Raw genomic sequence first — 27028 nt, forward strand, 5'->3', positions numbered from 1 at the left:
AGGATGATTTTATGTTTGATGGGTTTAAAAAGGAGTAGGATATTTAAATAGCAAGATATTTATAAATACTCATTTTCTTCATTCATTACAAAGTTGTGCAAAGTGACAAAATAATATATTTTTTTCCTGATCTTCAATAATTCATTTTTATTGAAGAATATTGGTATAAAATAGTAAATGTTGGTATTTTGGAAAGGTGAACTGATGCTAAATGTGGGCCCCAAAATGTGTGTTTAAAGGGACAGTAAAGTCAAAATTAGATTTTCCTGATTCAGATAGAACATACAATTTTAAACAACTTTCCAATTTACTTCTGTTATCAAATTTGCTTCGTTCTCATTGTATCTTCTATTGAAGAGTAAAACTAGGTAGGCTCAGCAGAGCTCAGGAGTGTGCACGTGTCTTTAGTACTCTATGGCAGCAGTGTTTTGCTACATTATTTGTAGCTTTGTTATACAATGTAGTAAAACACTGCTGCCATAGAGTACTAAAGACACGTGCACACTCCTGAGCTCTTATGAGATTACCTAGTTTTACTCTTCAATAAAGATACCAAGAGAACAAAGCAAATTTGATAACAGAAGTAAATTGGAAAGTTGTTTAAATTTGCATGCTCTATATACATCATGAAAGTTTAATTTTGACTTTTCTGTCCCTTTAAAATGTTTAGTAAATAATAAATCCCCTGTTGCTAATTTACCATGTACTCCATAGAAAATGACAAGTTTTTTTGGTTTTGCATCCCATATGCATACCTCCCCACATTTCTGGCTAGGTATTGGGTATATGGGAGGCTGAGGGGAGTCATTGCTGTTTTGTTAATTGGGCTGTGTCACAGGTAGATAGTGGGCATGATTATGAGCGTGTCTGGAAAAACGGTGGTCATGTCTGGCGCTTTGTGGGCAGGTCCAAGGAAAATTCTGCAAATAGAGACTTATGACTGTCTCAGAGGGACAGAGCATAGAATTAGGGGCTGCCCCTTTGAAATAGTCTGCTGGGGTTTTTTTTTTCTTCATATTATGATATTTCTGCAAACTAAACTGGTTTCAAATAATGCTTGGAAAATAGGTATTATTTGTGTGGGTATCTTTCAGAAAACTAAAAAACAGCTTGACTCTCAAGGGGTTAAAAGAACAGAAAACAAAATACGGAGTGAAAGTTGCAGGGAGAATTTCAACTCATGAATTCCTTTCTAAATCTAGAATACTCAGCTAACTAGAGTAATAACTAAACTTAAGTGCATCAATAACGTATCTAGCTTTTAATACACCTGTAGCTTTTTGTGCCCCTATGGAGAGGGGACATGAGATAGGGTGTGTTTTACATAACTGTATAACTACTTATAGTAGCAAAGCTTTAAGTCTGTATAACTTTCTGGTAATGCAATGATAAACAATTATTAAAGGGACATGAAACCCAATTTTTTTACTTTCATTATTCAGATAGAGAATACAATTTTAAAACAACATTCCAATTTACTTCTATTATCTAATTTCCTTCATTGTTTAGATATCCTTTGTTGAAGAAATAGCAATGCACATGGGTGAGCCAATCACATGAGGCATCCACCAATCAGCAGCTAAACAGCCTATTTAGATTTGCTTTTCATCAAAGGATATCAAGATAATGAAGCAAATTAGACAAGAGAAGTAAATTGGATGTTTAAAATTGCATGCTCTTTCTAAATCATGAAATAATGTCCCTATAACAAAAATAATTTTAGCTTCCACAAATTATAATACTGAGACACTGTGCGGTTCAAGTAGTAGCAGAAATCTCAATATGAACACAGATATACTAGCATTATTTAGGAATGTGTTACTTATATTTGCAAATAACTGCAGTTAAATATTATATTAACAAATTCTATCATATTTTGTTTATATCCAATGGTAGTGATATGGTAAAACGCAAAACCATAATTTGTAAATACCTCATTATTTTGGTGCATTGCTGTTCCTTATGGTAAACTCCAAACTGAAACGCTAGATTTGTGCCACATGACTTCTCTGTGGCATCTGATTGGCTTACCTTAAGATGCTGTCACAAACTAAGGATTGTGGGTAATGTGGTCTTTCTGAATGTAGTTTGTCATCAAAACAAGACAGGACTACAACTCCCCAAATAATGCTATGCAGTGAGGGGTGCAGGACTTTTAACCATCTAGCATTTTTGTGGCCTGTCATGGGATGGGATCTCTCTCCCACATCCCATTTACTGTCTTTAATGGAAATGTTTGTAAAACTGGGAGTCAACCTGAGAATTTGATAAAATGCTTTTGCATCAGCATTTTCATCCCTCTTAAAGGGACATGAAACTCAAACATTTTCTTTTGGGATTCTTTCCACTGTATTTATTTGATATGCCTCATTCTCTTAGTATTCTTTGTTGAAGGAGCATCAATGCACTAATTGGAGCTAGCTAAACACATTGGTTGAGCCAACGACAAGAGGTATATATGTTGAACCACCAATCATTTCAGTAGCGCTTTGCTACTTCTGAGCCTACCTAAGTATGCTTTTCAGTAAAGGATATCAAGACAATTAAGAAAATTAGATAACAGAAGTAAACTGGAAACTTTTGTTATTAATTGCATTCTCTATCTCACTGGTTTTCATACCTATTGTCAGCCCTCCCTAACAGGCCACTTTTGAGGATATCTGAACTGGAGCACAGGTGAAATAATCAGCTGATTAATAAACCAAGTTATTTTACCTGCTTTTATCCAAGGTAATCCTGAAAACCTGGTCTGTTGGGGAGGCCGGAGGACAGGTTTGAAAACCACTGATCTATCTGATTCATGAAAGTTTGATTTTGACTGTACTGTCCCTTTAACTCACTACTGTCTTGTTTATAATCCATGGCTGGGAATTTCCACTAAAAACAAATTGCAGTATATATTATACTGGAGCTCATATAATTTTAATTTTCTACCAAGTATTATTTTGTGCTTAATACAATGCCAACAAAATACAGCTCTCAAAAAAACTTTATGGTATGATGGGGGGATTTTTTATGTTTAGTGCCATAAGATACCTGCAAAATCATATCGGATATCCTCATCGTTTTTTGTAAACGGAAGAAAATTAGTTCACAGTAAGGTTAGAAGTCAGTGGCTGATAATTGATGCCCTAAGGTCATATGGAGGGAGATGCAATGCACTATTTCCCATGGTGCACCTTTTTACAAATGGGATTTTTTATTATAGCTAACAATAAAAAAAAGGCCAAGCAGTCTAAGAAAGGATAACAGTCTTCTCATTGGTGTTAAGAGCCTCAGAGTGTGATATCCTATGGCTCACAACTCACAGTGTGCCAAAGATTATGGCTGTGAAAATATGCTCATTTCAGGTCAGGCAACCTTGTCTGGTTTATTTATGACTATTATGACCGGGAATGTTTCCTGTCAGAAATGATCAAAATAACTCACTAGAGTGGAGGCCAGACAGAGCCTTGTAATGAAATGCAAGAATTGGCCTTACATTCTATTAGTGCTCTCTAAGGTAATATTAACCCTTCTACAGTGCAGATATACACTGGATGGTCCAAGTCTCAATTACTGAAATTGCTTCAATATTCTAATTTAGGACAGGGAAAAATAAAATGTTTTAAACATCGAAAATATTTCTAGTATTAAAAAATATTAAATAAATGTTACATTTAATCCATAGTCAAAGATAGCGTTTGAGAAAAAACTAATGACCTATCTGCACACTCCAGTTTGGGGGTCATACGTTATACATAAACACTTTTTTAATAATTTATTAAGAATAATGTTTCAAATAGTAAGTTTTGTATCAAATTGTTTACTTTGCGGAACTGATTTAGTTCTCCTAAATTAAAGGGACATGAAACCCACATTTTTTCTTTCATGATTTAGAAAGAGAATGCAATTTTAAACATCTTTCTAATTTACTTATATTATCTAATTTGTTTTATTCTATTGATATTCTTTGCTGAAAAGCATATCTAGATATGCTCAGTAGCTGCTGATTGGTTGCTGCACATAGAAGCCTCGTGCGATTGGCTCACCATGTGTATTGCTTTTTTTTCAACTAAGGATATCTATAAAATGAAGCAAAATAAATAATAGAAGTAAATTGTAATGTTGTTTAAGTTTCTATTCTCTATCTGAATCATGAAAAAAAAGATTTTGGGTTTAGTGGCCCTTTAAAGAAATAAGTTTCTATATTTGTTTTTAGGCGTTCAGAATATATATTAAATTGTATTAAAGGTGTTGCTGTTGAGAGACAAAAACATTTTTTTTAAAAAACTGAATGCTTGAAGGGAACAGTAATATTTAATTTAAAACTTTGTAAAATAATCATGCCTGTATTTATGCCTAGGTAAATAAGACCTGTGCCAAGGGTAACCATGAGTTCCTGACAAGATGGTTGTCAAACCCTTAGAAAACAAGACACCTTTTTAGTGTCTAGTATGAGGCATACAGTTCCTTCATGTGCCCCTAAGCTTCAGAATGCTTCCTTCATACAGGAAATGCAAGTCTATGATTGCTAAAAATATATAAAGCCACATGTGATATTGGCATTATGGGTAATGATGTGTATGACATAATTTAACAGACAATAATTTGCCTCATGGAGAAAGAATGCAGCAAGTTTTCAGGGAACAAGTAGAGGAATTATTTGCCCCTTCTGTATATACCAGGAAACTTTGCAGGAATAGCCTAGGGAACTTGCATGTATGTCATTGGTACAAAGGAAGTTAAAGGGACATGAAACCCTCAGTTTGCAAATTTGATAATAGAAGCAAAATGGAAACTTTTTTTAAAGTTGTATTCTCTGTCTGAATCACAAAACTTTTTTGTTTTTTTTTTATATCCCTTTAAACCACTGTACCATGTGTGTTACTGACTGGTAAATAAGAGCTATTTCTCTGCGTTTCTGACAGAAACAATGTTAAAGGGATAGAAAGGTCAAAATTGAAATGTGCATGGGTGAATTTCAATTATAAATAGAATAACTTTTGCAATATACTTCCATTAGCAAACAAAACTTATAGTAAAAATTATTACTTTTTTTCAGCGGCATATGCACATTCGCTGTGAGGGCCCGTGGACCAGTATTTAAGCATTTTGTCTGCTCAGAGAGTCAGCATTGGCTTGTATGACACAAGTTTAAAGGGACATAATACTCATATGCTAAATCACTTGAAAGTGATGCAGCTTAATTGTAAAACGCTGACAAGAAAATATTACCTGAGCATCTCTATGTAAAAAAGGAAGATTTTTTACCTCAAAAATTTTTCAGATCACCAGAGTAAGTGCTGTGTAAACTGTTATACTTCAGCTGTTGTTCAGCTGCAAGTTGAAACCCCCCCTCCAAAAAAAAACCAATAACCAATCAGCATCAGCAGTGCTGAGGTACTGCTTTGCCTTTTCTGTGATCTCATGAGATTTCACAGAAATTTCATGAGATTTCATAGAACTTACCTAAACTGAATAGTAAAATAACATGACTGTGTCTGCACATGCCGGATGCTCACTCCCTTGCAAGTCCTGGGACAAGTATCCTGACTGGCTGCTTAAAGTCTCTTTACAGTGGAGTGTGAATACTTAGGAAATCTGAGGTAAAATATCTTCCTTTTTTACATAGATATCAGGTGATATTTTCTAGTCTGCTTTTTACAGCTATGCTGCATCAGTGCTTCAACATTGGGGAATCATGTCCCTTTAAGTCTTCAGAGGCGTAATACACACCACTGCCAGCACTCTGAGCAGGCGTGATGTTTAAATCGTGCACGGCACTCACAGCATATTAGCGTAAGCCACCAAAAAAAACATAATACATTTTACTTGTAGCAATTTTCGTAATAGAAGTACATTGTAAAAATTATTCTATTTCAATTTGAAATTCTCTCATGCAAATTTCAGTGTTGACCTTTCTATTTCTGTAAACCAAGGCTTTGCGTACCTTAATGTAATTAGAGGGTTAAAACCCTGCTCTGGGTGTGCTCCATACAAATCTCTGTTATATGTGTGTGTGTTACTGGCATACTAGAGCTTTAAACCACTTGAAGTTTTGTGTATTATTGGTAAAAATGTTATTGTTGAAAAAAATATTTTAGAGATGTGACAAAATGATCTCAGATAATCTTTACCTCAGAAAATAATCCATGTGTAGTATAATTGCTACCCTGCAGATCAATTATTCTACACACACACACAAAATCTTTGTCCCTTTTAAAAATCATGTTCTCTGTAAATTGCTTGTTATAAAATGTGGGTGTTCTATTTTCCTTAAAAAATAGAGCACATTATCCAAATATCACAAATTTATGTGTCAACGTCCAGATTTTTTTTATGACAATACTTTTCCCTCAGGTGTCCTGTTTCTGCATCAGATAACATCCATTTGCTATGACATTTGTTAGAAGGTTATACATTACAGATTTATAAAATATTTTTTTCTGACAACTAGCTTTTTTTACTGAGCTATAATAAAACCACAACGGTACACAGTATGGCTGGCATTGTAATTATTTTGTCTTTATTCCATGTGGAAAGAAAGAAAGATATTTAGACAGGTAGAGAGACGCATAGACATACAGCTAGACAGATGGATAGACAGAAAGATACATAGACTGCTGGATAAAGAGATTCACACATCAAACTATAACTTTTGAATGAATGAATACATATCTGAATTTTGATAGTCTTCTACAGGCAGTCACTGGAATCCATTAAAGGATCAATGAACTCAAGGAAGCAGCTTATAGGATTTCATTTTATTCAAAGTTGCTGCATAAACACTCCTTCAAATGGGCTGGTCTCTCTTTCCCACGCACCCCCACTGGGAGGTTGATTTCTGTTGCTGTCTATCATTTGCATACATACATTTTACATATAACTAATTCTGTAATATTTATTTTTTAAGTACAGTTGTGCTCCTAAGTTTACATACCCTGGCAGAATTTATGATTTCTTGGCCATTTTTCAGAGAATATGAATGATAACACAAAAACTTTTCTTTCACTCATGGTTAGTGTTTGACTGAAGCCATTTATTAACAATCAAATGTGTTTACTCTTTTTAAATCATAATGACAACAGAAACTACCCAAATGACCCTGATCAAAAGTTTACATACCCTGGTGATTTTGGCCTGATAACATGCACCTAAGTTGACACACAGGGGTTTGAATGGTTATTAAAGGTAACCATCCTCACCTGTGATCTGTTTGCTTGTAATGTGTGTGTGTATAAAAGGTCAATGAGTCTCTGGACTCCTGACAGACCCTTGCATCTTTCATCCAGTGCTGCACTGACGTTTCTGGATTCTGAGTCATGGGAAAGCTAAAAGAATTCTCAAAGAATCTGCGGGAAAATGTAGTTGAATTGTATAAAACAGGAAAGGAATATAAAAAGATATCCAAGGAATTGAGAATGCAAATCAGCAGTGTTCAAACTCTAATCAAGAAGTGGTAAATGAGGGGTTCTGTTGAAACCAAACAACGGTCAGTTAGACCAACTAAAATTTCAGCCACAACTGCCAGGAAAATTGGTCGGGATGAAAAGACAAACCCACAAATAACTTCAGGTGAAATACAGGACATGTGGTGTGGCTGTTTCAAGATGCACAATAAGGAGGCACTTGAAGAAAGATGGGCTGCATGGTCGAGTTGCCAGAAGAAAGCCATTACTATGCAAATGCCACAAACTATCCCGCTTACAATACGCCAAACAGCACAGAAACAAGCCTCAAACCTTCTGGCACAAAGTCATTTGGAGTGACGAGACCAAAATTGAACTTTTTGGTCACAACCATAAACGCTACATTTGGAGAGGAGTCAACAAGGCCTATGATGAAAGGTACACCATTCCTACTGTGAAAAACGGAGGTGGATCGCTGATGTTTTGGGGATGTGTGAGCTACAAAGGCACAGGAAATTTGGTCAGAATTGATGGCAAGATGAATGCAGTATGTTATCAAACAGAACCCCTCATTTTCCACTTCTTGATTAGAGTTTGAACACTGCTGATTTGCATTCTCAATTCCTTGGATATCTTTTTATATCCCTTTCCTGTTTTATACAATTCAACCACCTTTTCCCACAGATCCTTTGACAATTATTTTGCTTTCCCCATGACTCAGAATCCAGAAACGTCAGTGCTGGATGAAAGATGCAAGGGTCTGTCAGGAGTCCAGAAACTTATTGACCTTTTATACACACACACTAATTACAAGTAAACAGATCACAGGTGAGGATGGTTACCTTTAATAGCCATTCAAACCCCTTTGTGTCAACTTGTGTGCATGTTATCAGGCCAAAATCACCAGGGTATGTAAACTTTTGATCAGGGTCATGTGGGTAGTTTCTGTTGTCATTATGATTTAAAAAGAGTAAACACATTTGATTGTTAATAAATGGCTTCAGTCAAACACTAACCATGAGTGAAAGAAAAGTTTTTGTGTTATCATTCATATTCTCTGAAAAATGGCCAAGAAATTATAAATTCTGCCAGGGTATGTAAACTTATGAGCACAACTGTATAGGTATCAGTTTCAACAGGCAAACACTATGTAACAGAGTTATTTTTAAACAGTGGAGAACATTTTAAAGAAAGATGTCCCTTTAAGTTACTTGTTTTTTAATATTTTCAATAATTAAAGGGATAGAAAGGACAAAACTCAAATGTACTTGGGTGCATTTCATATGATCCTGTGCACCAGTACTCAAGCTCGGAAAGCTGGTGGCAGTGTGTATTGTGCTTGTGAAGATGTAATTTGGGTCATACAAGCTACTGCGGATTCTGTAAAATAAAGTGTGATGTTTGAATACTGGTGGACGGCCCTCATAGCATATGTGCATATGCTTCTGAAAACCACTATTAACTTTTATCCCCTTAATGACCAGTGATGTACACTTTACGTCGCTGGTCTTTTAATGGGTCTTGATAGCGCTATTTCAGGAGGTCTGCAGGAGGGAGGGAAGTCATAATGGTAGCGAGACCCGCGCTATTATGAGTCGACAAACCCTTAAAAGAATAGTCTAGTTAAAATTAAAATCTCATGATTCAGATAGAGCGGACAATTTTAAGCAACTTTCTAATTTACTCCTATTATCAATTTTTCTTCATTCTCTTGGTATCTTTATTTAGGAACCAGCACATTTTTGGTTCAGAACCTGGGTAGCGCTTGCTGATTGGTGGCTACATTTAGACACCAATCAGAAAGTGCTACCCAGATAGCAAGAGAATAAAGAAAATTTGATAAGAGTAAATTAGAAAGTTGCTTGAAATTGTCTGCTCTATCTGAATCATGAAAGTTTAATTTTGACTAGACTATCCCTTTAAAGGCCAGCAACATGCTGTGGTTGTGGTTGTTAAAGGCATAGTCTAGTTAAAATTAAACTATTATGATTCAGATAGAGCAGACAATTTTAAGCAACTATCCACCTCTATACCTCATTATGGCGCTAGAGACTTGAGTATTTCCTTGTGATTGATGGTAGTGGTGGAAAATATTATGCTGCTTCTACATATGTTCTTAGTGATGAATCTCAGAGAAAAAAAAGAAAGAAAATATATATTTTCACTGTCATATGCCGGCACATACATTAATAAAATGTGTGTACACTAACACCATGTGGCCAAAAGTATGTGGACACCCCTACTAATTATTGAGTCCAGGGGGTAAATTTATGCTGGAATCATTTATCATCGCATAATTATGGTGAAATGCTTGTGCAATGCCGCCCCCCTGCTCGCTGGCGGCCAATCGGCAACTAGCAGGGACTGTCAATTATGATTTCAATCCGCCACCTAAAAGGTGGTGGACAGGTTGCTTCTTAACTTCTGTTTCAGGCAAAGGGACTCCGAAGCAGCATCCACTGCTTCATAAATAGAGCTCCAACCTTTTGGGGGACGCCCTTTCGTGTTCCACCGTGACTGCCCCCCTGTGCACAAGGCAAGGCCCACAAAGACATGGTTCCCCAAGTTTGGCGTGGCAGAACTCGAGTGGGCTGCACAGAACCCTGACCTCAATCACCCCTGGATGAATTGGAACTCTGATTGCGAGCTAGAGCCAACATAAGTGCCTGACTTCACAAATGTTCTTTTGGCTGAATGGGGACATCTACTGATTACTGTAGCTCAAATGCAGCCCCCTTTCTTTTCTTTTTTTTTTAAATTAATTCTTATATTCCCATATAGATACTAAACCCATGTAGAGCAGCACTGTTGGTAATATGTTGGTGCTTTATAAATAATAGATCAGTGCTTCCTAACACATGGGGGGCACAGATCAGTATTTTAGAATGCTTAAAGGCTGCATATAAACATATGGCTATTAAACCTACATAGAGTAATATATTTCCTAAAGATGAACAGTGACACAGGTCCAGATTTAGGTAAGGAAGCAGGGTGCCCTCGGTCTGATGCCCACCTTGTTTGCACACTCAAGAGAAGTCCCAAAAGCGCAATTTTATTGTTCCACTTTCTCTTGAGCAACAAAAACGGTGGCACGTGATCTTAGTTCTGCTTTTTCCGGGGGGGGGGGGGGGGGTGCACAAAAACTAGTGCAGGGGAACACTAGTTGGCCATCCATGTGATAGATAAGAATAAAAATAATAAGGCTATGTTGAAATTCTGGTCAACTTTTGTATTACAATAATATAAATTATTATTTTCATTACTTTGTTACTTTGCCAATATTGTATATATTAAGGATATAAAACATAATTTATAGAGAATCATTTGGTCACGAATCTGATCTTGAAATAAATATACCAAGATAGTCGGACACTTATACAAGTAAGTGTATCAGCAGGGCCAGAATTGTCATTAGGCAAGGTAGGAAGCTGTCTATATCTTCAATTAAGGGTTGCCTACCTGCTGCTCCTATAAGGCAACTTTACAAACCACTTATTTTTCAAATGATTTACTATAAACAATTAAACATTATACAACCTACTTATTTTTCAAATGATTTACTATAAACAATTAAACATGGCTATCATCTGTAGCTATTGTTTATAGACGATATAATATTATATATATATATATATATATATATATATATATATATACAGTATGTATATATATATATATATATATATATATATATATATACTATATATATATATATATATATATATATATATATATATATATATATATCAGTCTCCCTCTAACTTTTGTCAGCTACAAAGTAAATATTTTTAAAAGGTTTATTTTCAGTGAACATTTTTAGCTATGTAAGATAAATATTTCCTTCATAATGATATTAGTTTTATAAATTACCTTTATCAGCAAAACTTTGACCTTGAAATCTGAACACAATTAAATTCCTGACATATCGCTTGAATGCATTGTTTAGTGCCACCAACAGTGGTGGTTGGGTGGGCTAATTGGGAGGGGTGCTAACAAAGATGGTGAACATAATACATGAACCCTTTTGCAGCTAAATGGATTCGCCACTGGCTATCAATAAATGCAGTGTCTACCTGCCCCATATAATATTTCATATATGCTAGTATTTTACACAGCTTATGTGATTAGTTAAGTTACTAAATAATGAGAAACCGTGTTCACAGTATCCTTTGTGTTTCTGTAAATTGTCTTAAATTTGTGCATTAATGTGAAAGGACAAGTTGGTACCTGCTGTGTGACATTGTAACAAACACTATTTATTACATTTACCTTTACAACCGACTGTAGTTTATCAATTGCTTTGTCATGCAAACCACAAATGCCATAGAGGGATAAGAGAAAAAGCCAAAGGAATGCATTAATGTAGAACAGCAACGATCTTTCAATTTGAGTAATATTTATCATGTCAGTCAAGGTATAATAAAAACATACAAAAGGCGCCTTCACACAGTTAGCAGAACCACAGAAAAAGAGTTCTGTAAACTGTCTATCAATAATGTTTCTTGTTGATTCATGCCTTTCCACAAACTGGGTTTTAGAGAACTTTTCTGTAATTATTATAGATTTACAAATGACACGCTTAGCTGATCTAAAATCAGATGCTCATTTTCTACACTATCTTGTATTTTTCTGTGTCACCGTGTCCCTTTAATAACAACAACCTTGGTTAGCATATGATGATAACTGATTTAATAAAGCTTATGAGTTTGCAAATAATCTTGTTGTGTAAAGTTATGATTAGTGTCAGTGCTTTTATGAACAAATCACACGATTTTGTAACAGTATCGTTTAGTAAACTTAGAAAAGATAAACTAGGTGTGGTTGGTACATACAGAGAATTAAATGTTATACTTCTTACTATTGAAATTAAATCTTTAAATTGACAATATCATATTACTTCATTGTAGGCTTATTAACTAGGCTATAAAATAGTCTTTCGACCTTTCTTTTATTTCCAAATTATTATGAGGAAACATAAATCATAAACATGTGTATATAGAATACAAATGATTCATGAAATTTAAAGGGGCATGAAACCCGCATTTTGTCATGATTCATATAGAGCATACAATTTTAAACATCTTTCCAGTTTACTTCTATTATTCATTTTGCATTATTCTCTTAGTATCCTTTACTGAAGGAGCAGGCAGCAATGCACGGCTGGAAGCTAGCTTAACACATTGGCAAGCATATATATGTTAACACATTGGAAGGAGGCATATATGTGCTGTCACCAATCAGCAGCTAGCTCCCAGCTCCTGTGCCTACCTAGGTATGCTTTTCAACAAAGGATACCAAGAGAAAATGAAGCAAATTAGATAATAAAAATTAATTGGAATGTTGTTTAAAATTACATGCTCTATCTGAATCATGAAATAATATATTTGAGTTTCATATTCTCTTTTTAAACCATGTTTTTGCAGCAGTTGTTCATTTATTGTGCTTACCCCCAAACCTATATATTCCAAACATGTGACTATGCTTTGGCGTGTTACCTTCCATATTAAAAGAGGGCACTTGCTTATATGATTTATTTGTGTAGTCTCAGAGTTCTCCGTCATCATCCTACTCTATCCTTCTGTCATGCTTTTTTTTTCTACCCCTATATTTGTTCTGATTTTGATTAAAGGGACAGTCTACTCCAGAATTGTCATTGTTACAAAAAATAGATAATTCTTTTATTACCATTCCCCAGTTTTGCATAAACATCAGTTATATTAATATACATTTTTACCTCTGTAATTACCTTGTATCTAAGCCTCTTCAGACTGCCCCCTTTTATTCAGTTCTTTTGACAGACTTGCATTTTAGCCAATCTGTGCCCTCTTATAAGTAACTCCACGGGCGTGAGCACAATGTTATATATGTGGTACACATGAACTAACACCCTGTAGCTGTGAAACACTGTCAAATGAATTCAGATAAGAGGCAGCCTTCAATGGCTTAGAAATTAGCATATGAGCTTACCTAAGTTTAACTTTCAACTAAGAAAACCAAGAGAACAAATCAAATTTGATGATAAAAGTGAATTGAAAAGTTGTTTAAAATTGCATGCCCTATCTGAATCATGAACGTTTCATTTTGACTAGACTGTCCCTTTAAAGAAACATAAAAGTGTAAACACAAAATGTTTGAATGTGATAGAGCATTTTACTATTGCACTGGTTCTTGCATATAACTATAGGTTTAACCCCTGGAAAGGGATGAAACACAAAGTAAATATCTGCTTCATAGCAGCAATGCACTATTGGGAGCTAGCTGAACACACCTGCTGAGTAGCTTATGTGTGTTGTCACCACTTAGCTCCCAGAAGTGCATTGCTAAACCTACCCAGATATGATTTTTTAACAAAGGTAACCAAGAGAGCAAAGTAAATTTGATAATGGAAGTAAATTGAAATTTGTCTTAAAATTGCATGCTCTATCTGAATCTTGAAAGTTTATTGTTGACGTCCATGACCCTTTAAAGATACCTTGAACCAACTAACAACTGCCCAGAAAAGCCCAGATTCTAGTCAATGCCTGCTAACCCTCTACTCCAGAACATGCATACTGACAGTGGAGTGCCCATCCCTGGACTGGACAATTTGTTCCTTTAGCTTTCCAGTATAGGAATTAAAAAATGTAAAAGTTAAAGGACCAGTAAATACAGTAGATTTGCATAATCAACAAATGAATGATAAAGAGATAGCACTTAGGGGCCGATTTAACATTGTGCAGGCGGACATCGATAAATGCCGGCAGCATGCGCTGTCGGCATTTATCATTGCACAAGCATTTCTCGTATCCGATCTGGCTGATTGCTGTCCGCCGCCTCAGACCGCTCCTTTTTAACTTCTGCTTCAGGCGGACCTGAAGCGAAGTGGGTCGGGAGCAGCGTCCGCTGCTTCATAAATCGACCCCTTAGTGTCATACCTTTTGTCCAGTGTAGGCTATAAATAGTTGCACATTTTAAATGTATCCAATATTTGGTAAATTCATAAGGTTTCCATGCTGGCTGAATATGTTCAATTAGTTTTAGCATATTCTGCAGCAATGAAAATATTGGTACAATGAAATACATAGTTCACTATCTATAATGTTCTGTCCAAACTGCGATAAATGTTTGGGTGTAGCCAGGATGGAGAGTGTCTAGGATGTTTAGGGGCTTATGCTCTAGAAATCTTTAAGTAACATTTTACTGTATTTTGGAACTTAGGTCCCATTTTGTGATGCTTCTATGGATTCTGGGAGTTATTGGCAGATTATGGCACAATGTCATATATGTTACATAGTAATAAAGGGTGAGATAAAAAACATGATGTATAAACTAACAAACAAAATGTCAAAGTTTACCCATCACTTGAGTGTAGCTTATTTTTTGACCTCATTATTATATTATGCAAATATATTTATGTTAAAGGGACAGTGTACACTAATTTTCATATAACTGTATGTAATAGACACTACTATAAAGAAGAATATGCACAGATACTGATCTAAAAATCCAGAATAAAATCTTTTTTTAAAACTTATTTAGAAGCTCCAAGTTTAGCATGTTGATGAAGATAGGATGGGACATATAGTGACAGGGGCTGGAAAATCAGGAAGAGCAGACACTCGGCCCCCCCTACCCCTCATATGAAACGACCCTTTATACAAACAGTAGCAGCAGGGGGAGCAGCAGCAGCCAGATGGGCTATATAAATGGATCAGCTACAAAACATTTATGCCAAGAAAAAACTAGTGTACAATGTCCCTTTAACATTGGCACTCAGTATTAAAGGGACATAAAACCCAAAATTTTTCTTTCATGATTAAGATAGAGAATACAATTTTAAACAACTTTCCACTTTACTTCTATTATTTAATTTGCTTCCTTCTCTTGTTATCCTTTGCTGAAATGCTTATCTAGGCAAGCTCAGGAGCAGCAGAGAGAATCTAGGTTCTAGCTGTTGATTGGTGGCTGCATATATACTGTATATTGATTGTAATTGGCTTACCCATGTGTTCAGTTAGAAACCATTAGTGCATTGCTGCTCCTTCAACAAATGATACCAAGAGAATTAAATAAATAAGATAATAGAAGTAAATTAGAAAGTTGTTTAAAATTGTATTCTCTATCTAAATCATGAAAGAAATAAATTGTGTTTAAATTGTCAATTCTTTATTGAGCAGAAAATGTAATAGTTATATCTCTCTGTACAATAGGCTCACAAAGGAGGAGACTTATTCCAGCACTGTCTCTAGATGCAACTTCACCTGTCAGAAAGCAAGCCAACAGCCCTGGAGTGCGCTGGGTGGATGGTCCGATGCGCAATGGGCAGCGATCTTTGGGAGAACCATTTGAGATAAAAGTCTATGAGATAGATGATGTTGAGAGGCTTCAACGGCGCCGTGGCGGAGATTGCAAGGTAAATAGCCCCATAAACTACAAATGAAATTGTGTGACAGAAAATGTATTATATTTTGGGATATTATTCACATTTGTCACTTAGTGGTATTCAGTAATATATTACACCTATTCAAAGACAATGAAAATGATTTTTGGAATTAGAAGAGGTCATATATTGTTGATGGCCAACTTCCGAACACAAGGGAGCCATAGATCAATATTTCTTAAAGGGCCACATATAAATTTATGGCTAAGAAAAACAGAAATAATATATTTCTTATGTCCACATTTTTAGCTCCACTTTTTCTTAGGGCCACAAAAGCTAGGGCAGAGAGGACGCTAGTTGGCCATCCCTGTCATATGTAATAATGCTTCTTTTTTAAGCAACATGTCAAATTTGACTGAAGCCATTATATTTTGAATAAGGTTTCATTTAAATAATGCTTTATGCCAATAATTGAAGTTAAAGGGATTTGAAACCCAAATTTTGTCTTTCCTGATTCAGATAGAGCATGCAATTTTAAGCAGCTTTCTAATTTACTCCTATTATCAATTTTGTTCTCTTGGTATCTTTATTTGAAAAAGTAGGAATGTAAGCTTAAGAGCCGGCCCATTTTTGGGTCAGCACCCTGTGTAGCGCTTGCTGATTGGTGGCTACATTTACCCAGATGCTGAGCCAATAATGGGCAGCTCCTAAGCTTTAAATTCCTGCTTTTAAATAAAGATACCAAGAGAACAGAAGAAAATGATAATAGGAGTAAATTAGAAAGTTGCTTAAAATTGCATGCTCTATCTGAATCATGAAAGAAAAAAAATTGGGTTTCATATCCATTTAATGTTATACGTAGTTATATTTCATGGAAATATTTTTTTATATTTTTTTCCTCTTTTATTTATGCATAGGAGGTGGTACGATGTAATTCAAAAATGAAAATTCTGGAGCACCGCCAACAGAGAATTGCTGAGGTCAGAGCTAAATATGAGTGGCTCATGAAGGAACTGGAGATCACCAAACAGTATCTTATGTTGGATCCAAACAAGTGGCTCAGTGAATGTAAGAGCTTTTTTTTTTTTCCAAAAGGAAATCCTGGTGCTCTGTGGGTCAGAATAAATAAATACAATATTTATGGGTATATGTTAACAATTAAAACATGCATGGGTATATGGCAAAAAAATTCTTGTGTGTTTCGTGCTACATTTAGCACTTAGGGTCTGATTATCTAAAGCTCTCTGAGATGGTGAGATTCTATAAGAATGCTCGCCAGTCCTTCTTTTTCCCAGGAATGATCTAAAGCCCCTTTTTACCCTGAAAGCAGGATGTCTCGCTAAGGGGAGTATACTGCATTTTGAATGAAAAGTGCACAATAAAATTCATATTTTAAACATCATACAAAACAAATTGAACCATTCACACAAAATTAAGCAGGGAAAAATTGTATTGCTAAGGTGCATCACAAATTGTAACAAAATTGTTCATCAACAATCGTATGTTATCAAAAACGTAAAATTTGTAAATCGTATTAATCAAATTTAAGTAAACTGGAAGTGCAAAAAAAAAGCAAGACATTCATCGTTAAAAGTACAAAATACAAAGCGTAATTGTTTTTTCATAAAATTGTCGTTTCATGGGCGTAAATGAAATTGTTTCCTCTAATCCCAGTGTAATTCTGTAAAGATTTCGCACTAAAGATCTCACAGTTTTTTCTCGACAACTAAAAGGTGGTGAACTTTTTTTAAAACACTAAAAATACTTGTAACCCAAATTGAAAAAAACATGCATACGACAATATAGGCGATTGTAAGACGCTATATGTAGAAAGCAGCATAATGTGATTTATATTGGCTGCAGGATTTAATTTTTAAAGTGCACCCCTGCTAACTTTTTTTGCAATAATTGTACCAGGGCAGCCCCTGCGAGGGTCAGCGAGAAAACCTCTTCTGAAATTGCAAGGTTTAGATCATCGGCCATTAGTCAAAAGCTTTTTCTTACTAACTATATAAAAAATAATGGAGTTCCGCACATAAATTAATTTAAAAATATATATCTAAAGCAGGATACATAGAATGGTTGCATGTTGCTTTATTTAACTGATATGAAGATTGAATTGAATGTGATCTAAAATAACCGTTTTTAGTCTACAGCGAAGTGTGATCAAAAAATATAAAACTATTTTATATTTTAGTTTCTTCAGAACTCAAAACTATAATTTTATTTTATTACTTGACATATTTATGGTACTATATGCATAAGATTTGTATCACATTACATATACAGTATGATAACTATCACGTAAACAAAAAGGCATACTGATAAGTTATTATGAGATGATACATTAATAATCACTTTTTATGATTGAGTATTCAGTTTGCTCAGATTTACAAGCAGGCCCCACTTTAACACAAGGATAGCAAGGAAATTATTTTTAAAGCATGGCTGTAAAAATTATACACATTATGCCTGATTTTAAAAATGTGTTGTTCCTCATTTTATTTCTTCATAGTAAATTAATGGAATAGTCTAACAAACGTTTCTGACCAAGGGTCTGATATTCAAAAGCTCGCCTCTCAGGTGAGATGATCTAAGACAGGAGTTATCAACCTTGACTCTCCAGAGGTTTTGGAATTTCCCATGATGCTCCTACACTTTAAGCTGGCTGAGCATCATGGGAAATGTAGTTTTAAAACCTCTGGAGAGCCAAGGTTGATGACCCCTGATCTAAGACATTTCAACAGTATGGAGAGGCCCTGTTAGAAACAAAAAAAAATAATTTGAAAGATATTTATCACACTATGCAGGGTTTTGTATGTGAAGGAGATACACCTACATTAAAATAGAAGGTCTAAAAAACATCCCACAGATTTTACATGATTTCTCTCAATGCCAGCAAGCTTTTCAATATAAGGCCCCTGATCTCTTCTGAAATACGATCCAATGCTCTCGGCTCTGCTTAAGATTATCTGAGCTGTCTTGTCAGTACTTTGAGTGTCTTCCAAGAATTTAAGAAAGTCAAATGATAGCTTGAGAGCTATTTATCTCTCTATGCTGAATTCTAGTGGCCTGATGATCAAAAACGCACCTTCATTAGGAGACATTACCCAAAATATTTAGTTTTTTTTTACACCATATATTGTAATTTAGCGTCCCCTCCTTCACATCCAGAACCGTGTATAGCGAGATAAACAACCCTCAAGCTAAAATTTGCATTTCTAACATTCTTTAAAGGGGCCTTGTAGTACTGACGGGACTTCTTAGATTGTCTCACCAGACGAGAGAGCTTTAGATCATTCTCTCTAGATGTGAAGACGAGACTTCTGCACTGCAATATAGTGCAAAAAAAAAGCCCCTAATGATTTTGCGTTGTGTCTCTTTATTGTTATTGGACCTTTAAGGCATTATATACAAAACTTTGCCAGCATGGAGAGAAATCACACAAAATCTTTGGGATATTTTTTAGACCTTGTATTGTAATGTAGGAGTCTCTAACTCACATAAAGAACACTAAATAGCAACATAAACATTTCTCAAGATAAAGTTTATGCTTCTAAACTTTTTTAAGGGCCTTACCGTACCGTCAAGACTTCTTAGAATATCTCTCCTGAGCAGCGAGGTTTGAATATCAGGCCTTTAGAGAGAACTATAATATGTCTTCAGTTGATACATAGGGGCCGATTTATCAAGTGTCAGGCAGACATAATCCGCTGTAGCGGATCATCTCCGCCCAACATCTATAAATGCTGACAGCATACGCTGTTGGCATTTATCATTGCACAAGCTGCTTCTTAACTTTTGTTTCCGGCGAGCCTAAAGGCTCACGTGGAAACTGCTGCATTCGCAGCATGATAATTCGGCCCCTTAATGTGATGATATAATGAATCCAACATGATATATTTTTTTAGTTTGGTTTTGAGCTTTATCATTTGTTTGTTATAGGGAATGTGTTATCTATATCATTAATCAAAATATAATGATTGAACATAATGGGCCCAATTTATTATAGTTCGTGTGGACATGATTTGTGGCTGCGAATTATGTCCGCCAGACCTCGCTGCAAGTGGACACCATACACTGTCCATATTTAACATTGCACAAGGATTGCACAATCCCAATTCTTCTGCAATGGTGCCAATCAGATGCTAGCAGGGGCTGTCAATCATCCCAATCGGATTAGGGTGATTTCAACACACCACCTTTTAGGTGGCGGACAGGTTAAGCAGCAGTGGTTTTATGAACGCTGCTTCTTAACTATCTATGTCGCATCCCCGAAGCAACTAGCGCTACTTGATAAATGGAACCCAATGTCTATTAAAGTCTGTACACAAAAAATAGTAAAGAGCTAATGTTATTATTTTTATTATTTTCAGTTAGTCTGTACTATAATAGAAATATTGAATTTAGAAGTTATTATTTTATTGCAATGCCTTTTGGAAAAAGAAGAAAATAGAATAGATTTTTCTGAACTTTATAATAAATAAATTTCTTAATTGAACATCAGGTTCTTGGTGACTTATGCAATGTGCTTTTTTTTCTTCTTCCATTCAGTTGACATGGAGCAGACATTTGAAGTGGACTCGCTTGAGTATCTGGAAGCTTTAGAATGTGTAACAGAACGCTTAGAGAATCGAGTCAACTTCTGTAAAGCGCATCTAATGATGATCACCTGTTTTGATATCACCTCAAGGCGCAGATAAAGGATGAGACTTACGTTTCAGTTGATGGACAGTTATTTTGGAATAAACTGATTTACCCCAAATGAAATATCTCCTTTCCAACAAAACCCAAAGACAGTAGAATGTGGACAAAAGTTGGACACGGGATGTTGGAATGTGATAAAGAAGGTGAAGAGAAGGGACTGGACGAGAAGATGTTTTCTGTAGGAAATAACATATTTACATCCTTCTGTTCGAAATAAACTAAGATAAAGATCAGCAGAGTAATTCTGCAAAACTGACAAGAGCACTTTGTGAAACTTTAAAGGTTAAACTTGTATATATGGACTGAAGGCAGAAGTAAGCTTTTTTTCCCTACCACTTACTGATAAGTGAGGTAGGATGAATGTAGGTTGGAGAGTGTAAGAAGTACTTTATGAAGAAGAGGAACCCACAGTGAGACAGATTAAGTGCCTTTCAAACGTTTATTATCCAAACATTTATGTTCATACTATCTTGTGTACAGATGGTGCTAGTCACAGTAAAGAAGAAGAAAAACAAACAAGAAAAACACATTTTAATGTTTTTTGCAGCTTGTTTTCTCATGGTGTATTACCTTATTTCTGACTTGCTGTTTTAAGTACCATGTGTTTGTAGCAATGTTTGTTTCCTGACCAGTGCGGTTTATGACAATGCATTAACTGTCTTTGTTACCAATGTGTGATCACTCAAAGCAAACGAATAGTCTCATGGTTGGTAGTTGTGAAAACATTGTTTTTTTTTGTGACAGCTACTGATTCCGTACAGCTTTTGCATGCTTGTTTAGGTATTCAGTATTACTTGTAAAATTGACAGACATCCGTACAGTATTAAAGAAACAAAAGCTTGCTAGCCTCATTTTTTCATATTTTATGTCTATGGAATCTATGCAGAGATTGTGCAGTATATTCAGAATTCTACACTGTTGAAAAAACATTGCAGTTTTGAACGGTAAACAAAATACCCAATTAAAATGTTTACAGTGCAGTATCTTACAGTGTAACATACCCAAAATCATGTCCAGCAACCAAAATCAACCAAGACAGTAACAATGTCACATAGAATGTAATTTTGCCTGAAATTATCATTTTGAACTTCTCTGCCCTCTGACGTACATTAATAAAATAAAGTAAATAATAATAATGAGTTTTTGCTTATTATTGGTTTTCGCTATGGAAATGGGTTTTTTTTCAGCAAGTAAGGGGGCAATAATTTCCGATTAAAGAAAATATATATAAAACTGTATGCATGTATGTATGTGCACACACACATATATGTACACATCATATACACATACAAATATATACACCTTTGAGCCCTTTCCAGTCAAACACCTAGGGGTAGATTTACCAAAGGTCAAGCGGACATGATTCGCTGTAGCGAATCATGTACGCTCAACCTCCCTAAATGCCGACAGCATATGCTGTCGGCATATAACATTGCACAAGCATTTCTGGTGAATTGCTTGTGCAATGCCGCCCACTGCTCACTCGCAGCCAATCTGCCGATAGCAGGGGACGTCACTCATCCCAATCGTATCGACCGCTGCTTCTTAACTTCAGTATATGGTGGACCAGAAATGATGGGGCGTCGATGCAGTATCCGCTGCTTAATAAATCGATCCCCTAGTTATATACCATATCACTTTAAAAGACTTTTTATACATTTATTCTAGTAATACACATATATATTGCTGTTTCTCTCCATTTAAATTGTAGGGCTCTCTAAACAGATGTCAGACATTCTAAACATTCTGTGGTAATTCTATTTTACCATTCACTTATAATACCCAACTGTGCGCTATACTGAGCACTTGTTATGCCAATTTTAATTATTTATAAAAAATAAAAAAAATCGAATTGAATTATTTTTATAGTTGAGATGCATTGTTCGGGGTATTAAATATCAGCCTAGCTGGTATATGCTCTCTGAAAGTGTTTTTATTTCAACTTCTTTTTTTTTAACTTTAATGAATGCAGGTTGAGAGAATGCAGGTTGAGAATTAGAAGACAGAATTGGAATATTAAAACTGATTTTTGGGCGTAGTTTAAGTACGAACACATTGCTTATAGTCTTAAGAGCAAGTAGCGATTAAGCAGATTAAAGGGACACTGAACCCAAATTTTTTTCTTTTGTGATTCAGATAAAGCATGCAATTTTAAGCAATTTTCTAATTTACTCCTATTATCAAATTTTTTTCATTCTCTTGGTATGTTTATTTGAAAAGCAAGAATGTAAGTTTAGATGCCAGCCCATTTTTGGTGAACAAACTGGGTTGTCCTTGCTGATTGGACAGCACCAATAAAGAAGTGCTATCCATGTGCTGAACCAGAAGTTTGCTGGCTCCTTAGCTTAGATGCCTTCTTTTTGAAATAAAGATAGAAAGAAAAATTTATAATTTATAAGCAAGTGCAACCCAGGTCTGAACCAAAAATGGGCCGGCTCTTATGCATACATCCCTGCTTTTCAAATAAAAATACCAAGTTATAATAGGAGTAAATTAGAAAGTTGCTTAAAATTGCATGCTCTATCTGAATCACGAAAGAAAACATTTGAGTTCAGTGTCCCTTTAAGCACTTTCTGAGCCTTTAGTGTTTTTAGGCATCCTCCAGCAGTTTGTTTATTTCATGCATCAATTTTAATAGCTATATAACACAGCTTAGACTTCTATATGTAACTTCTCTATGTCATTAGGAAATATAAAAATGACTAACGGACTTGTCAAACATTAAAGGGACACTAAAGTCAAAATTAAACTTTCATGATTCAGATAGAGCATACCATTTTAAGCAACTTTCTAATTTACTCCTATTATAAATTTTTCTTCCTTCTCTTGGTATCTTTATTTGAAAAGCAGGGATTTATGCATAAGAGCCGGCCCATTTTTGGTTCAGACCTGGGTTGCACTTGCTTATTGGTGGCTTAATTTAGCCACCAATCAGCAAGCGCTAGCCAGGGTGCTGAACCAAATTTGGGCTTGCTCCATATCTTACATTCCTACTTTTTCAAATAAAGATACCAAGAGAACGAATAAAAATTGATAATAGGAGTAAAGTTGCTTAAAATTGCATGCTCTATCTGAATCATGAAATAAAAAAATTGTGTTTTCTATCCCTTTAAGCAATGATTTTGAAAAAGTAAGGTGGGCCTCCCCAGGGGGCGCTAGAGCATGTAAGGGTAGGTGCGGGAGCAGTGACACATTGCACTATCATATATAAACCACAAGTAACAGCTGACTTTGGCAAAACAGAATGATTTTTGAGAGCCAACAATGACACTTGCTATATTGTGGTGGAATAAGGCAAAGGGCTGGATGTAGCTGGAAGAAAGTCACTAAGGTCAAAATTGACCAAAGACTGAGTTGCGTTTGTTGTCTTGAACAATAACTTGCGTTTAACACAGAAGTAACAAAGTGCAAATTGAAACGTGAGTGAAGCACTTTCTTTTGGTTTAGCCGAATCGGCTTTTTAGAGCTGTGTGTGAGAAAATATCCCAAATTAAAACTATAAATAAATACAATTTTCTTTAAACAGAAAAATAAAGTACCTATCAGGGGGAGGCGGGTGTCACTGTATTGTAAATTTTGTCAGAGGGGAGGGCCCACGCCTAAGACCGAAAACCCCTGCCATAAAGTACTCACCTGTCACCTAAAGAGTAATCTTTTCTTCTTTTACAAGATACGATGAGCCCACGGATTTCATCCTTACTTGTGGGATATCGCATCCTGGTCAGCAGGAGGAGGCAAAGAGCCCCACAGCAGAGCTGCATAAATATCTCCTTCTTTTCCCTCCCAACCCAGTCATTCTCTTGCCTGTGTTAGTGATAGGAAGAGGCAGAGTGAGGTGTTAGTTATAGATTCTTCAATCAAGTGTTTTTTGTATTTTTAAGTAGTACCATAGTGTGTTACTTTGTTCTGGGGTGTAGCCTAGACCAAATCAGTCTCTTCCATAACATAAGAGAAGCATTTGGTGGCTTTCAAGCCGTGGGAACATGTGGGACATTTTTCTCACTGCACCTCCCATAGATTGTATGCTGCCCTGTTTGTAAAGAGTCTGAGAGAGAAAATGCTCAGTACTTTTTGTTTTCCACAGGCTAATGTGCAGGGAAGAAGAGAACTTCACAAGCCGGATGAAATGCCTTGCTGCCGGGCAGCCTTCTAAAGGTAAGTGCTAAGCTTTATTTCTGGTAACAACCCCTCTGGTGGCTCAGAAAAAAGTCGACAAGCTGGGAACCATGGGTATCAATCTTGGGGACTCCCTATATATGTACACGGAAAGGAGCTGGCACTTTTTATTTGAGAACATATCCCTTCCTGAAATGGGGGTTAGCTTTTCTTGGGCAGCCCTGTATTTAGAAGCAACATGGCTTCATTATGTATAAACCCCGGTAGCTTTTACTTAGTTTCTCAGCGACAGGGAAGATTCTCCTACCTCGCTAGAACTGTTGTTTGTCTGTGTCGGGTAGAATTTTATTTATTCCGGACTCCCAATAGTTAGTTTGAATGGTATATATTAAGCTGTTGGAGTAGAAGTTATCCTGCTTTGGCAAAGCCGCCAGGGATAAGGGGTTAAGTCTGTACCTAAATGAATGAACTGTTCCCTTTCCTAACAGGTACTCCTGTTTGCTACGACTTCTTTTCTAGTGAAGTCGACAGGGAGTTTTAGGTTGTTTTTGGGTTTTCTCAGGCTGTTACATTTAGTTTAGTTTCTATGGCGTGAACTAACTTTCGTTTTTAATTATTACATTTTTAGCCACAGTGGTGCTTAACGATACGCCCACGATGGGCGGAGCTTCGAACCGCGCCATTAGGTGCGCACCATTGCTTGTTTATGGCTTTCTCTGCGGTTCCAGTTTGTCTACGTCCACGATGGGCAGAGCTTCGTTACCCGCCATTGGGCGCGCGCCATTTGTTCTCTCCATCGGAACACCGGATGCCTCCTCAGCTGTGTTTACACGAAATACAGCTGAGAGGTCTTTGCGTTGTCCGGAGAGCCTTGAGGTGAATGTGACGCTTTCTCTGTCATGTTAGACAGAAAGACGTCGCCAGCCCATTGTGTATGTACAATTTTTTTTTAAAAAAGGGTCCCATTACACGTTGCTGCTTTAACTGTTTCTGTTCAGTCACAGGTAGCAGTGCCTTTATTTTTCACAACTGTTCATACGTTTTGTTGCTTTTATACTATGACAAGAAGCAACAGTACCATTGTTATTCTGTTCCCCGTGTCTCAGAGTAATCCATTTCAGATGGGATTCTGTAAGCTATAATACCTTACACATGAACTGTGGGGTTTAATAATACTAAACATGCACTAAAGGGGGTTTTCAGTCTCTTGTAGATCAGACTTCATGAACAGTGGGTTGCATGCAAGACCAAATGTGCATACACAAACATGAAAATATATGCATGTACTCACCTAGCATAAAGTTATTTTGGACAAGATATGGTTGCTTTCGTGTTAATTGCAATGTCTATTACCAGCAGGGTTACCATGCTACTTGGATATTTCTGGCACAGAAATAAGTGATTTTAAAGTGACAGTAATGTTTTTTTGTGTTAATTATCTTAAAACATTGCTTTTCCTGCACTTATCCTTTTATGGTGGCAATCTCTAGTGGTTCGTTGGATAGCTAAGCCACCTAGCAATCAGAGGGTGGGGAGTTTGAATCCAGCAGTAGCTGTTTTTTTTCCCCTTCACAAGGTTTTCCATTCCCTCTTTTTTCCCGTTTTCAGGGATTCTTGGCAGACGGTTTCTAAGGTGGAAGGAGCTATTTCCACCTTGGCTAAACAAGCTACTATCCCTCTTGTGTCTTCAAGGACCTTAGGGAAGTTAGAGGGTCTCCTTAAGAAGTTTTTATGTCCATCAGGGGTTGCCTTTACCACCGGCGGCCTGCTTATTGGTTTGATACCCTGGGAGAATCTCCTAGGTCTGAGACTTCTTTGGAGAGATACAGGACAGAATTAAAGCTTTTATATGGCTTATTCCTTTGTTACAGACATTTCTCTGCAGATTACCAAAGTGGCGGCTAAGAGTTCATTTCCATCTTAGCGTGCAGAGCCTTATGGTTGAAATCTAAGCCTTTGGATATTCCTTGCGAGGGGAGGACCCTGTTTGGGCCCGACCTGCAGGAGATTATTTCTGACACCACGGCAGGTAAGGGGCATTCCCTCCCTCAGGATAAAAAGATCCAATCAGAGGGGTCGATAGAGTATTTTTCGTGCCTTTCGAAATTTTAAGGGAATCCCACCTTCCTCTTCCTCTAAACAGGAAGGTGTCTATTCACAAGCCATGTCTACCTGGAGACTACCCCTGTCTTGGAACAAGGGCTAGATGGCATGAGGGGCAGACTGCCTTTCTTCACCCAGGGTTGGATATGAGAAGAGGCGTTCTTACGCTGTGGAAGAGACCTATCCTCCATGAGAGTAATTTGTCCCGTTCCAATCCTGGAGCAGGGACAGGCGTATTCAAATCTGTTTGTAGTTCCCACAAAAAAAGGGAATTTTCAGACCTATCTTGGATCTCAAGAGTCTTAACAAGTTTCTCAGAGTTCCATCTTTCAAGATGAAAACTATTCGTGCC

General features: G+C 36.3%; 1 protein-coding gene across 1 annotated transcript in view; it reads left to right on the plus strand.

Annotated features, from left to right (window-relative positions):
* Positions 1 to 21593, plus strand: part of KIF26B (kinesin family member 26B) — a 559622-nt gene extending 538029 nt beyond the window's left edge. Inside the window, exons 13-15 of the mRNA XM_053711042.1 lie at positions 15581 to 15783; positions 16668 to 16818; positions 20305 to 21593. Of these exons, the coding sequence (XP_053567017.1) occupies positions 15581 to 15783; positions 16668 to 16818; positions 20305 to 20453 (503 nt within the window). The 3' untranslated portion in view covers positions 20454 to 21593. The remainder of the gene's footprint in view (positions 1 to 15580; positions 15784 to 16667; positions 16819 to 20304) is intronic.
* The last annotated feature ends 5435 nt before the right edge of the window (positions 21594 to 27028 follow it).

The sequence above is a fragment of the Bombina bombina genome, chromosome 4 (assembly GCF_027579735.1).
Source record: "Bombina bombina isolate aBomBom1 chromosome 4, aBomBom1.pri, whole genome shotgun sequence".
Lineage (NCBI taxonomy): Eukaryota > Metazoa > Chordata > Amphibia > Anura > Bombinatoridae > Bombina > Bombina bombina.